General features: G+C 43.3%; 1 protein-coding gene across 1 annotated transcript in view; it reads left to right on the forward strand.

Moving 5' to 3' along the window:
- Positions 1-1,659: 1,659 nt before the first annotated feature.
- The window catches only part of LOC308315167 (uncharacterized protein), a 62,260-nt gene continuing 49,392 nt past the window's right edge, over positions 1,660-14,527 (forward strand). Inside the window, exons 1-4 of the mRNA XM_080763007.1 lie at positions 1,660-2,004; positions 4,147-4,298; positions 5,071-5,184; positions 13,451-13,567. Of these exons, the coding sequence (XP_080619133.1) occupies positions 4,165-4,298; positions 5,071-5,184; positions 13,451-13,567 (365 nt within the window). The 5' untranslated portion in view covers positions 1,660-2,004; positions 4,147-4,164. The remainder of the gene's footprint in view (positions 2,005-4,146; positions 4,299-5,070; positions 5,185-13,450; positions 13,568-14,527) is intronic.

Below are 14,527 nucleotides of genomic sequence, written 5' to 3' on the forward strand. Positions count from 1 at the left end.
TAAAAGTCAGATTTGCAATACATGCAATATGCACGTCTGTCATTGCCCACGTATGGCTTTAACCATCCCTTGAATTCAAGAATAGTTTCCCACTCCCTCCTGTACTTTTGAGTGTAATGTTTAGACATGCTTCTTAGGTTTGCTTCTGTTGAAGACTGTGCGACTGCCGTGCTAATGTTGTAACTTGTAGAGTAGAGTGAGTGTATACGACGACGTCGTGTGGGTAAAATAACTGATTCGTGGATCCGTTGCTGGGGCAGTGGGGCGTGGTTATGTATAGGGGTTTTTCGACACTGAGGCAGCAGAGTCACTCTGTGCTGTGGTCTGAACTCGGAAATTCGCTGCTCGTTTAAACGCATTGTAGCATTGTAACAAACTATCCTTACACCTGGGAAGAACTGAATCCATTCTCTTCGGATCAAATAGTAATCTCAGCAAGGCTGATGGCTTCTTGGTTAGAGTGGGTGACAATATTATCACACGAAAAGATGAAATTACCTACCTAGGTTCCATCCTGGAGGCCAATCTTTCCGGTGATAAAATGGCCACCAACGTAATCAAAAAAGTTTATCAAAGAACAAGATTCCTTTACAGGATCTCCCCACTGGTCAACAAAATCACCCAGTTGAAGACCTTAACAGGAGCCCTCGTACAAGGTTTCTTTGACTATTGGTACCACAGCACCTCAAAGGCCCTTAAAACAAGGCTCCAGACCTCCCAAAACAAACTGGTCAGACTCCTACTTGGCCTCACCCCCCGAACCCACCTCACCCCTGCCCACTTTGACAGGCTGGGATGGCTTAGGGTCGACAACATGAGTACAGCATCTTGCAATGGGTCTGGTCCACAAGATTCGATACACCAAGATACCCATGTACCTGTCTAAATACTTCCTTAATGTAAACGAAGTCCACACCCACAACATCAGAGGGAGTGCAACAAACCCTACAACCCAGATTCGGCACAAACAAGGGACTAAACTATTTTCGCTCCTATGCCACCAAAATGTGGAACGCCCTATACCAAGTACCAACAGTCATTTAGACATGTGAATCCCTTGACTCCTTCAAAACCGCTCTCAAAGGGCACCTACGGACGGCTGCAATTCAAAACTGGCTCCCGTAAAATCTGAATCCCCCCCCCCACCTTTTCCCCCTCTATATATGTTTCTTTTACCTTTTTGCTTCCTTTATGATGAATTTCTGTTCTGTTCTTTAACTATATAGAAGTATCTATTTGTACGTCTCTAAATGTTTTGATGAATTGAACATGGTGGACCCTGTTGTAAACAAGTGTAATGCTTAATTGGGTCGTCCACTCACACAGTCTTTGTATTGAGTTTGTGCTTGAAATGTACTGCAATTCTGCAAACTGTTAATAAATATCAATTTCATATCAATATCAAATATCAATAAATCAATCAATAATATAAAAAAAACATAAACCTCAATTCAACTAACGTTTAGAACGCTATTTTGTTCCGATCCACACAGGAATTAGAAGGTTAATACTTTATGCATCTGAGTGTGTATTTTATTTTTACTAGCAGACTAAAGTGAGCTGCAAGTGCTTCCTCCTTTCTTGCTCTGTCACAGAGGCAGAGCAAGAAAGGAGGAACCGAGCCGAGGAATTTAGGAAGCCACTGAGCCTGACGCGCCGACCACTTTTAGTTTTGACAATTTAGCGGATTTGAGGCTGAGAAAGAAAATTAAGAAAAATTAAGGTCTTATCTCTGGCGCTTGTACCACGATTTGTCCGCTAAGTTGGCAACACTGAGCACAGGTTGGGAAACACTGCCCTAAACCACATCATCATCACTCATGCTTATCGTTCTTTACTTCGTGCACAGAACCAGTTTGGTGACTTTGGTCTCTATAGACACTCCCTTCTTTGTGTGTTAAAACAGTCGACCATTTTGACACAACAACAACACAGAGAGAACTGCACAACATGCACTCCACTCCATTTTGCCACATTGGATTCAAGCCTAAAGATTGATATCGGGTAGGTGTTTTTAATCACTTTACTGGAACTAATGTCTAGTCTGTTTTAGGGGGCATTCCAACAGGTAGCTAAATATGTATTTTTTCCACAAACCCCTTAAAGGATCTACTGAATGTGAAGAGGGGATACCATATGTGGGGAACTACCCATAGATCCGAAGTCCCGTTAGTCCGAACATGCACTACATTCAGTAGATACCGTGATCGTTTGTGGCCAGATGTAATTTCCTGGTAATTTCTAGTAGGACTACATTTTATTAGATCACAACTTGAATCGTGATGCAAACAGCACAGGGAGTGTAATAAATAATACAATACAGGAACTTTCTAAAATAAGTAATGACAAAAAAGTCATTTCAGTAATTTGCTACTGAATTGAAAAGAGGAAAAGAAAATGAAAAGAGAAAGAAAATACTGGATTTGTGTAAAATAAATAATTTGTCTGGAATATAATGTTTGAAAACTTTTTCACATAGCCATAGGGTTCCAGACACACCCAATCATAATGATAAACATCTCTGGGGGGCTCTCCCCCTCCCCCCCCCTCTCTCTCTCTCTCTCTCTCTCTCTCTCCCTTCCTCCCCCCCCCCCCCTCTCTCTCTCTCCCTTCCTCCCCCCCTCTCTCCCCCCCCTCTCTCTCTCTCCCTTCCTCCCCCCCTCTCTCTCCCCCTCTCTCCCCCCCCTCTCTCTCTCTCCCTTCCTCCCCCCCTCTCTCTCCCTCCCCCTCTCTCTCTCCCTCCCCCCCTCCCCTCTCTCTCCCTTCCCCCCCCCTCTCTCTCTCTCTCCCTCCCCCCCTCTCTCTCTCATTTCTCACATTGCTTAAAGGAGCCTTCAGTGATTTTGGTGATTTATAAAAAACACCTGGTCCACCCAGGTAATATGATGTGCACATGTGCACGCTCTACAGTGGGGGGACGTGCAACAGGCCAACAGCACTTGCACCAAGGATTGGATGAAGGCTGGATCTAAAGTTTTTTTTACCCCAGGGGTTAACTGGGGATGCACAAAAGAGGTCATGTGACAACATTTCACATGGAAACCGGTTGTAACATAACACCACCGCTGTGTGTGGCTGTGTGTGTGTGTGTGTGTGCACTCTATAGTAGGGAGGATTATATACAAAGTGATATCACCTTTATGACCATATTGTTTTTACATTTTTTTACAAGTTTTTGGACAAAGGTCAAAGCACATCAAGGTGCTTTGCTGTCCTAGTGCCCTGTATCTGTGTACACACACACACACACACACACACACACAGCCACACACAGCGGTGGTGTTATGTTACAACCGGTTTCCATGTGAAATGTTGTCACATGACAGCTTTTGTGCATCACCTCACAACTATGGTGATGCATGCCTCAGTGACAGACAGCGCCTGCGTGTGCGTGCGTGAGTGAGTACTTTCCCCAGAAGGCAAGACTCAACTCATGTCAAATCAATTCAAATGAGATTTACTGGCATGAGAAAACATACGTTTGTGTCTGTCTCTGATTGGCTTACGCTGAAATCTTACCCTAGAACCAAATTCCAATACCCTAAATCTCAGCCACTCCATCACTCCAGCGTGGCGTTATGGTGTTATGGTGAAATATGTGACCTGCTGAAATATGTGACCATCTTGTGGACTTCACATAATGGAAGTCTTTAAATACGTTGCCAGAATACCGCTAGATTACAAACCTAATAAACAAACCGCAACGATTTACATTCAGACACTGACATTATGTGATTGTCTACAGTGTATTTCCTGTGGAAATATGTGACAATCGTGTAGAGTCTACACGATTGTCACATATTTTCACAGGTCACCAATTCCACCGTAACACCACCATGCTGGCTTGAGCCAGTGTGAGTCAGGGAGTGGCCGAGATTTTGCAAACAGCAAACATTTCCTCTCTTTTTTTTAAAGATTATTTTTTGGCTTTTGTGCCTTTGCTGATAGTTACAGTGAAGACAGACAGGAAAGAGGGAGAGAGAGAAGGGGAGAGACATGCAGCAAAGGTCGTCATGAACGGGACTCGAACAAGCGACGAGCTGACGTGACAATAAGAGCCTATTATGTGGCATTATGTGGCATGCGCCTGGACTAGACCAGCATTGACTGTTTCCTCATGGTGTATTGTGACTGTAATCTTGACAGGTTTCCTGAAGACCAAAGATGAGTCGGTGTGAGGAGAGAGAGGAGGAAGGAGCTGACAAACATCACATCCACAGAGCAGGGCCTCCATCTGTGTCTATGAAGAGTCATGAACCTCCTGACTTCAGTAATGAACCTGGACCTCCAGATACAACGTATGTGAATCCTCCTATACAATTCAAGGTTCAATGCTGTACTTTATTCTTCCATCTTGTGTACACTACAGGTATATAAGAGTAAAACTTGGCTTCCTTCAGACAATGCAGCAGCATTATATACACAACACTATAATACAACTATGTGATCTCATGCTAATAAGTTACATGAATGACAAAAACAAGACGTAACATCTAATAATGTTGTATCAATCCTGTTCAAAGTTAATCTACAGATTGTAAATTACTGTGTGTGCAGTTTGTGAATGAAGTGGTACAAATCAGTGTGGTGTTCAGTAGACAGGCTGGCTGCTTGTGTGCATGTATAGTATGTGAACAGTAATATGTACAGTATGCAAAAAGCCATGTTTAAACTATCACCCGTTATTGTATTGTATATTTAGTAAGTATTGTACAGTGACAACTAAAGTCTCTGTAATGTTTATGTTGTACTATTAGTATAAAACTAAAATAAAGGGATTTAAGATTAATCTATATGGCTCTGCCTCCTACTGACTGCCTAGTCCTAATCTGGTGTACTTGTGCCCCCTCTTGGCCAGGCCCTGTAACTACAGTATTTTACATGCCTAGTAAAACCACAACATAACAATTTATATAATGTTTTTTGCAATTTTAGTTTTCTTTTCGCTGCAATGTTGTGAGAGGAAACAAAAAATGTTACCCTTGTATAAATAAAATGAAATGTAACAATAACACAAATAAAATAAAATAATTGACAATGTCATTCACACAAACAATGTTATGATTCCAGAAGTCTGTACCGCAGAGCAGAGTCTCCAACACCCAGCTACATGTCTATGAAGAGTGACATGTCTACAGGACTTCCTCATGACTTCAGTAATGAACCTGGACCTCCACACACACAGTATGTGAATCCTCCTGTACAATATACACACTATGGTCCTCTCCTCATTCACAAAGGAGAAATACGCCACAGCGTAACTGATGCGTAAACAGATGCGTAATGATATCGTATTTATCCGTCCGATCAAGCTGCGATTTGCTCCCGTGATATTCAGGGAACCTGCGTGGTTTAATCACTTCATTTGTGCGGATCGCTGAGTGTATCCTTTCGGCATTTTTCCCAAGCGATTCGCCTGGTGTCGCTTGGTTAGTTGGAACATCCACGCCCATTCTACACCATATAAGGCAACAGGAAATCTCGAAATACGTCATCATAGCCTGCACAGAGGATTCCCAAACTTTAAATTATATACAACAGCCGCGATGAGCTTGTAGAGCAGTTAATTTTGACAGGAGGGTCTCTGCACGGACAGATCTTCAAGCAAACAGCGTGAGTTGTATATAATTATAAACGAAACTTGCCAACTTGGCACGCATTGCTTCACCCCTTGTTAAATGTCAGAACGTTAATAGTTAACTGATACTTTCACATAATGAGAAAGAAGTTAATTTGTACTGTTCAGCACACGACCAAATGCTATATTACAACTCGGCAATGATAAAAGCCCTTACTGATGAATGCACTGCAGGGTTATAAAAAAAAGAGCAATTGCACACTCGCCTGCAGAAGTAAAATAGATATCCGATTTTTATCAGAGCTGCGTTGATTCATGTGGGGAATAGATTAATATCATCGCACTGTCATCTGTCTGAATGCCATGTGGAGAATGGATTTGTTCTGATCATGGACACGTAGGCATATAGCTATTTAAATGTTCAACCATATACAGTACGGCGGGTAGCCTATATCCTCTTTGTCAGATCCTCTTCGTCAGTGCAGGTTCATTGCATGATGTCGTCATTAAAATGATTTGCGGGACATTTGTCACCAAACTTGTTGTAGTAGCCTACACAGCTACAGTTGCCCATATTATAATTAACGTGAGCTGGCTTAAAACTATGACTATGAATAATGTGGCATAATCCCCCCCCGCCCCCCCCCCCCACACACACACACACACACACACTGTCAGACTGACTCAAAAGAGCTCCATAACAAAACAATTTAAATAGGCCTACTGCAGGCACTACTACACTAAACAACGTTGGATCCGTACAGTGCAGAATGCAGATAAGTGTATGTTCTTATTATAATTGTGAGTTTGTTTTTTAACATGCAGCGTGAGTCAGCGAGAGCCGATCTACAAGCTCACAACGCGTTGCACTGCGAGTAGAAAGCTGTCAAGTGAGCAGCGCAATCGCGCATGCTAGAAATATCCTAATAAATAAATAAAAAGGTGTCGGGCTTGCAGGGGCAGTTTCTGTATGGGACTTTAGGCTAACTTGCCTCTAGAATGCATGCATTTAGGCATACAAGTGCATACAAGTGCACTCGGCTTTTATATATAGGCTATCATTTCTTTGTGCTGAACAAAGTTGGGGACACATGCTGTTATGATCAACTGTATTCTACGCATTGGACCCTCGTCTGGTTCTGGTGTGTGACGACCCGGTTGGCATTTCCATGGTTCGGCGGCGGACAGACAGACAGGCCGGCCCGGGAGAAGATTAACATGACACGAGACTTGGTCACATCAAAACGTTCACAAGGTTTATTACCCTTACAGCAGCATATATAGTTTGGATACTTCATGTCCTAATGACGTCACAGACTAGACATCACAATCATTGCCTGCCAGCAGCGGCCTTCAACGTGCCCTAACACAGCTCCGAACACAGCACCAAGTATCAGAACACTATAATACAACACATGCCTACATATTTTATCTGAGATTTGGGAACCATTTATTGATTAAGCATGATGACTAAAGCCTTCTGAATAAATATACGCAAGCGTATGCCTTCTACGCCATAGTGAGAGGTTTTTGCGGAGTTTCCGACCAACCAACGTCACCGTCAAGTTCACGGAGATATCCATGAATTCCGAATGAATGCCCGTCCGCTCACGTTAAGCTCACGTTACGTAACGTTATGAGCGTAAACGCCTTTGTGAATGACGACGTATAACATTATACAATATACACACTATATGGTCCTCATTCACAACGGCGTTTATGCTAATATCGTGAGCAGAGCTTGAGTGGACAGGCATTTACGTGGATTCCCACATTTCGTGGGAATTCATGGCCATCTCCGTGAACTTGACGGTGACGTTGGTTGGACGGAAACTCTGCTGATATCCGTGTCAGCTCCAGGGTGGTGTAAAGGGCATACAAAAAGTTCCCAAATCTCAGATAAAATATGTAGGCATGTGTCCCCAACATTGGTCAGCACATAAAAAACGATAGTGTACATAAAAGCCAAGTATCACTTATATATCTGTCATGCATATGCAGTATGCCTACTGTATATGCATGCATTCTAGAGGCATTGGTCAATGAAGTTAGCCTAGAGTCCCATACAGAAACTGCAAGCCTGAGCCTTTTTATTTATTTATTAGGATATACAGTATATGCGGCTCACGATCTCAGCAGCCTTCTAGCCTGCTCGCAGTGCAACGCGTTGTGAGCTTGTGGATCGGCTGCATGTTAAGAAACAAACTCACAATTAGGCTATAATAAGAACATGCACTTATATCTGCATTGTACAAATCTCACGTTGTTTCGTGTATAGTAATGCCTGCAGTAGGCCGTTTTTATAATAATGTATATTGGTCACATGCGGACGCCCCAGTGGCAACTCTTATCTTGATCAGGCTTGATGTTGGATCGGATGAAATATAGTGCAAAAACTGATTAATCCCAAAAGAAAAAAAGAGCCAAAACCGCATGGTCCGGTGGATTAAATATGTCCTGTGTTTCCAAATCAGACAGTGCAGGGCAGGGAATCAATCACCCCAGTAATCAATAAATCAAATAGGCCAAAGGAAAATGATCAGATTTTATAACCCTGCAGTGCATGGCAATTCATCAGTAAGGGCTTTTATCATTGGCGAGTTTTAATATAGTATTTGGTCGTGTGGTGAACTGTACAAATTAACTTCTTTCTCATTATGTGAAACAGTGAAAGTAACAGTAACTGTAACATCAGTTAACTTATTTATTAACGTAATTTATTAACTTATTTAACAATGATTGAAGCAATGCGTGCCAAGTTGGCAAGTTTTGTTTATAATTATATAGGCCTACATATAACTTGCGCTGTTTGCTTGAAGATCTGTCTGTGCAGAGACCTGCCTGTCAAAAGTAACTGCTCTACAAGCTCATCGCGGTTCACTGTTGTATAACTTGATCTGTGCAGGCTATGATGACGTATTTTGATATTTCCTGTTGCCTTATATGGTGTGGAATGGGCGTGGATGTTCCATCAAACAGGGCGACACCAGGCGAATCGCTTGGTAAAAATGCGGAACGGGTACATCCGGCGATCCACACAAAGGGCCTGATTCATTAAAAAGAAATCCGCCACCGTTACACTGTGGCGGAAACAGATATCGTATTTATCCGTCCGATCAAGCTACGTTGAGATGACGTGTTATTCAGAGAGCGGTGTGTACCACAGGTGCGCTGGCGTATCGCAGGTGTATGTCATACTGAATGCAGTGGGTGCAAAGTGATCGGAAAAGCACCCGACAACCTCATTTGCATTGATCCACGCCCCATATCGCACCATAAAAGGCTTCAAGCATGACTCAGCAGACAGCAGTTTGGTCTGTCAAAAAAAGAATAAAGGCTTTGCAGCCGCAGACTATGCGGCTTCACAGCCGCGGTCAATGCATGAATATAGCCCGCACTCTATTAATATGTCCACAACGGTGCGTGCTCCGCTGCTGAAACAATATAATTATAATTTATTTAATTAAGTTCGGGACCAAGGCGGGTGCTGCACTCATACCTTTGCAGTCAGAGGTAAAACATAGGCTATCCGATATTTTAAATATCGGATATATGTCAATGCAAAAGTCGTCTTTTGAGAGAGAGAGAGAGAGAGAGAGAGAGAGAGGGGGAGGGGGGCATGGCTTGCGCGATAAAGAACAGTACAAGCCTATACATTCATAAGTGAATAATTGGGATCCTCTTGTCTGAAGAATTTAAGAAATTATAATCCAGTGAGTTTAGCCAGTGAGTTAAACTATTCTGTGTGTGGCATCCATGCATGTGATCAATATCAATACATGATTATAAAGTCTGTCCTTCATATTTGCAAGCACGGGAGCAGCGCATGTGGAGCTGCGGAGCGGACCGTTGCCCCGTCGGCTAGAATGCTGTCGGAAAAAAGGCCGCCTCCCAGGCTAATGTGGTCTTCTATTTTTTATACAGGGCTATATAGCCCATTCATTTTCCAATGTGAATCGGATCGGCAGCACGCTGCTGTCTGCCCCCCCCCCCCCCCCCCCCCCACCACACACACACACACACACACACACACACACACACACACACACACACACACACACTGCACACACACACACACACACACACACACACACACACACACACCGACCGACAGTCAACTGACTCAAGGAGCTCCGTAACAAAACAATTTCAATAGGCCTGCCGCCTACTGCAGGCATTACTACACTAAACAATGTTGGATTCGTAGTGCAGAATGCAGATAAGCCTATGTGTTCTTATTATAATTGTGAGTTTGTTTTTTAACATGCGCGAGAGCCGATCTACAAGCTCACAATGCGTTGCACTGCAAGTAGAAAGCTGTCAAGTGAGAAGCGCAATCGCGCATGCTATAGTAATATCCTAATGAATAAATAAAAAGGTGTCGGGCTTGCAGGGGCAGTTTCTGTATGGGGAAATGCATGCATTTAGGCATACAAGTGCACTCAGCTTTTATTATATAGGCTATCATTTCTTTTGTGCTGATCGACCAATATGTCATGGGGACACATGCCTACATATTTTATCTGAGATTTGGGAACAATTTATTGATTCAGCATGAAGACTAAAGCCTTCTGAATAAATCTCACGTGTATGCTTCCGCAAATGTCTCCCGTCTCCGCCACCTGAAGACGTCCCGTGGGAATTGACGGAGTTTCCGACCAACGTACGTGAGCGTCAAGTTCACGGCCATTTCCATGAATTCCAAATTAATGTGGGAAATCCACGTAAATGCCTTTCCGCTAGCTTCACGTCATGTTATCACCGTAAACGCCGTTGTGAATCAGGCCCAATGTGATTACACCAGTTTCCCTGAATAACACGGGACCTAATCGTAGCTTGAGAGGTAGGATATTACGCATCTCATTTACACCTGTGCGTACATTTCCGTTGTGAATGAGGACCTATAACACTATACAATATAGTACACCCTGGTCATCATTCACAACGAAAATGTACGCACAGGTGTAAAGGAGATGCGTAATGATATCGTATTTATCCGTCCTCTCAAGCTACGATTAGGTCCCGTGTTATTCAGGGAAGCTGGTGTAATTGTGACCAAGGCCGAATCAGCCACACAGTATTTTGGCAATAGAATATTCTTTATCGTTATTTATTAAAGGAGCGTCCGTCTTATACGGAGCTACTGAGGGGGGTGATCCCGTGGTTGGACCTGGCTGACACGCTGATGTTAATTTGTACTGTTGGCTGTGTGTCAGTGCGCCAATGATATAACACAGGCAGGTCTTCATGCTTTTTATGATTTATTGTTTCACCCGTTCAGTCTTCACCATAGTACAGCATCTGCATGATTTCATAGACAGACCATAGTTAGACACAAACAATGAATAATATTTCAGACAGACAAATGTTTTGCGCCACAGCATAACGTACCTGCGGTCAAAAACCATTGCCCTTCCGGGTCAAGCCTCCCTACCCATGCCAGTGAAGCAGACGCTTATAAAGCCAACAGCGCCACCCCATGGTCACAACTTCATTTTGACAATTACACTCATTTGGCCGTTACATTATTACTTTAGAAGACATACAACCATTAATTATTTGAGGTGCACTATTTAAAGTGTGAAAGGTATCAATGTTGTACAACCTACTCTATTGAGTGAATAAACCTGGGACTATGCCACCGTTTTATTAATTGAAGAGCAACGGAAACTCTTTTGTCATTCTTATTCTTAGCTTCAGTTTGTTCAAGGACACACAGGTTCACGTTTTATCAGGTAAGAGAGCAAAAACCATGAATAGGCGGAGAGAGACTGACACTGAATCATGGATGAAAAATATAACATGCAGAGGTAAAATAGATATCCGATTTTATTTATTTATCAGAGCTGCATTGATTCATGCGGGGAAGTCCATCTTTTAGATTGATATCATCTCACTGTCATCTGTCTGAATGCAGAATGGATGTGTTCTGATCATGGACACCTATAGGCCTATATATATATATATCAGATGTAAGTGCAGGTTCATTTCATATGACGTCGTCATATTAAAATGATTCGTGGGACATTTGGCACCAAACTTGATTGATCTCATGATGAGATCAATGTAGTAGCCTACAGCCTACACAGTTGCTCTTGCCCATATTATAATGAATTAAGGTGATCTGGCTTAAAACTATGACTGGCCGAATTGCACTGATGCCATAATGTGGACTTCTATTTTTTTAGAGGGCTAATTAGCCCTAGTGATTGCTGTCTGTCTGTCAGACCGGCATGTCTGTGAACCCAGGGCTCGAAATTAACTTTTCTTGGTAGCACCAGTGCTCCCAAATTAAAAAGTTAGTAGCACTAGCAAAACATTTGGAGCACCTACCCAAAATGTAAGGAGCACAGACAATATATATCACGCAATACATTGTATTAATAAAACAGTATAACTCAGTAGACCAATTTACACTTGCAAACATCTCCATTTCAGTGCATTAGTCACGTGGCATTAAGACATTGCATTTCTGAGCACTGAGCACTGCAGAGTTCATCACATGCCGGGTTAAGGTTTAACAATAAAATATGAAACTTATTTATTCAGACCATGGAGAAAGCCTCGTTTTTCTTTTTTAACACATTGCACTTAAAATTAACTTTGTATGCCAATTTATTCAGTCCACCATAAACATTTTCCCTTCCCTTTTTTGCTACAGCTTGTCCCCACAGGTCTCAATATTTGCTATTGAGAATGAAAGAGATTAGATCAAATGTCCACCAAATATGACGTATGATGATATATAATGACAAGAGCACCTCAGTTCACATGGGTGTGATTTTTAACTCATGCATTGTCCTGGGGCCAGGATTAATAATTTGGTCTCCTGACTCTCAGTCCCTCCCTCTCCCATCCATCTCTTCACGGGCAGCTGTGTTCTGCACTAGCTGTAAACGCCTGAGTGATGCCTGGTCGATGCCAATATACAAAGAGTTGCAATAATCTATTCTTGATGAAATCAAAGCATGGATAACCATCTCCAGCTGTTTTTAGGGGAGGTAGGATTTGACCGTGGCGATGATTGGAATTTGGAAGAAGAGAGTTTTAACGACGGAGCTGATTTGTTTTTTAAGTTTAAAATCTTTATCGAAAATAAAACCAAGAGAGGGGACAGTGGCACAGTCGGTAGTGTTGTCGCCTCACAGCTAGAAGATGCTGGGTTCGATTCCCGCTGTGGGCGCTGGGGGCGTGTTCTCTCCTCTGCGTCATCAATGCCCATACCCGAGGCGGGGTTAGCGAAAGGGCCTTTCTGTGTGGAGTTTGTATGTTCTCCCCCTTTCCCCTAGGGTATAGTACACTCACATGTTCTCCCCGTGTCCCCTAGGGTAGGTACCCTCACATGTTCTCCCCGTGTCCCCTAGGGTATAGTACCTTCACATGTTCTCCCCGTGTCCCCTAGGGTATAGGTACCCTCACATGTTCTCCCCGTGTCCCCTAGGGTAGGTACCCTCACATGTTCTCCCCGTGTCCCCTAGGGTAGGTAGGTACCCTCACATGTTCTCCCCGTGACCCCTAGGTTAGGTACCCTCACATGTTCTCCAAGTGACCCCTAGGGTAGGTAGCCTCACAAAAACATGCAGTAATCCTGGTCGGAATGTTTGAAAGAGATAACTGTTACAATTGCTCAATTCAACAGACCCATTCAGGATTCTAAAAACGCCATCTCAATCCTGACCTAAGTTTTAAGTGTTTTAAGTGTGTTGTCTTTATCTCCTTGGGCAAATCATTCCATTGCACCGTTTGTACTACATGGAATACAAGCTACTGTTATGCTAATTACTGTCTGTTATTTACTTAGTATTATTTCTAGTAGTATTATTCACTGTCTCTATTGTTTATGTATTGTTTTTTCTGTCTGTATGATTCCAGAAATGTCCACCACAGAGCAGAGTCTCCAACTCCCAGCCTTCTGTCTGTGAAGAGTGACTGGTCTAAACCAGGAAATCCTCCTGACTTCAGTAACGAACCTGGACCTCCTGATTCACAGTATGTCAACCCTCCGATAAATATATACAACACTATTTACACTGTAACACTATACAATATACACTATAACACTATACAATATACACTATAACATATTTTATACTGACGGTGAGATGGCGGGCAGCTGTGTTCTGCACTAGCTGTAAACGCCTGAGTGATGCCTGGTCGATGCCAATATACAAAGAGTTGCAATAATCTATTCTTGATGAAATCAAAGCATGGATAACCATCTCCAGCTGTTTTTAGGGGAGGTAGGATTTGACCGTGGCGATGATTGGAATTTGGAAGAAGAGAGTTTTAACGACGGAGCTGATTGTTTATTAAGTTTAAAATCTTTATCAAAAATAAAACCAAGAGAGGGGACAGTGGCACAGTCTGTAGTGTTGTCGCCTCACAGCTAGAAGATCCTGGGTTCGATTCCCGCTGTGGGCGCTGGGGGCGTGTTCTCTCCTCTGTGTCATCAATGCCCATACCCGAGGCAGGGTTGGCGAAAGGGCCTTTCTGTGTGGAGTTTGTATGTTCTCCCCGTTTCCCCTAGGGTATAGTACCCTCACATGTTCACCCGTGTCCCCTAGGGTAGGTACCCTCACATGTTCTCCCCGTGACCCCTAGGGTAGGTACCCTCACATGTTCTCCCTGTGACCCCTAGGGTAGGTACCCTCACATGTTCTCCCCGTGACCCCTAGGGTATAGGTACCCTCACATGTTCTCCCCGTGTCCTCTAGGGTAGGTACCCTCACATGTTCTCCCCGTGTCCCCTAGGGTAGGTACCCTCGCATGTTCTCCCCGTGTCCCCTAGGGTAGGTACCCTCGCATGTTCTCCCCGTGACCCCTAGGGTAGGTACCCTCACATGTTCTCCCCGTGACCCCTAGGGTAGGTAGCCTCACAAAAACATGCAGTAATCCTGGTCGGAATGTGTGAAAGAGATAACTGTTAAAATTGCTCAATTCAACAGACCC

This window comes from Protomyctophum bolini (genome assembly GCF_963924005.1).
Source record: "Protomyctophum bolini genome assembly, chromosome: 5".
Taxonomy (NCBI): domain Eukaryota; kingdom Metazoa; phylum Chordata; class Actinopteri; order Myctophiformes; family Myctophidae; genus Protomyctophum; species Protomyctophum bolini.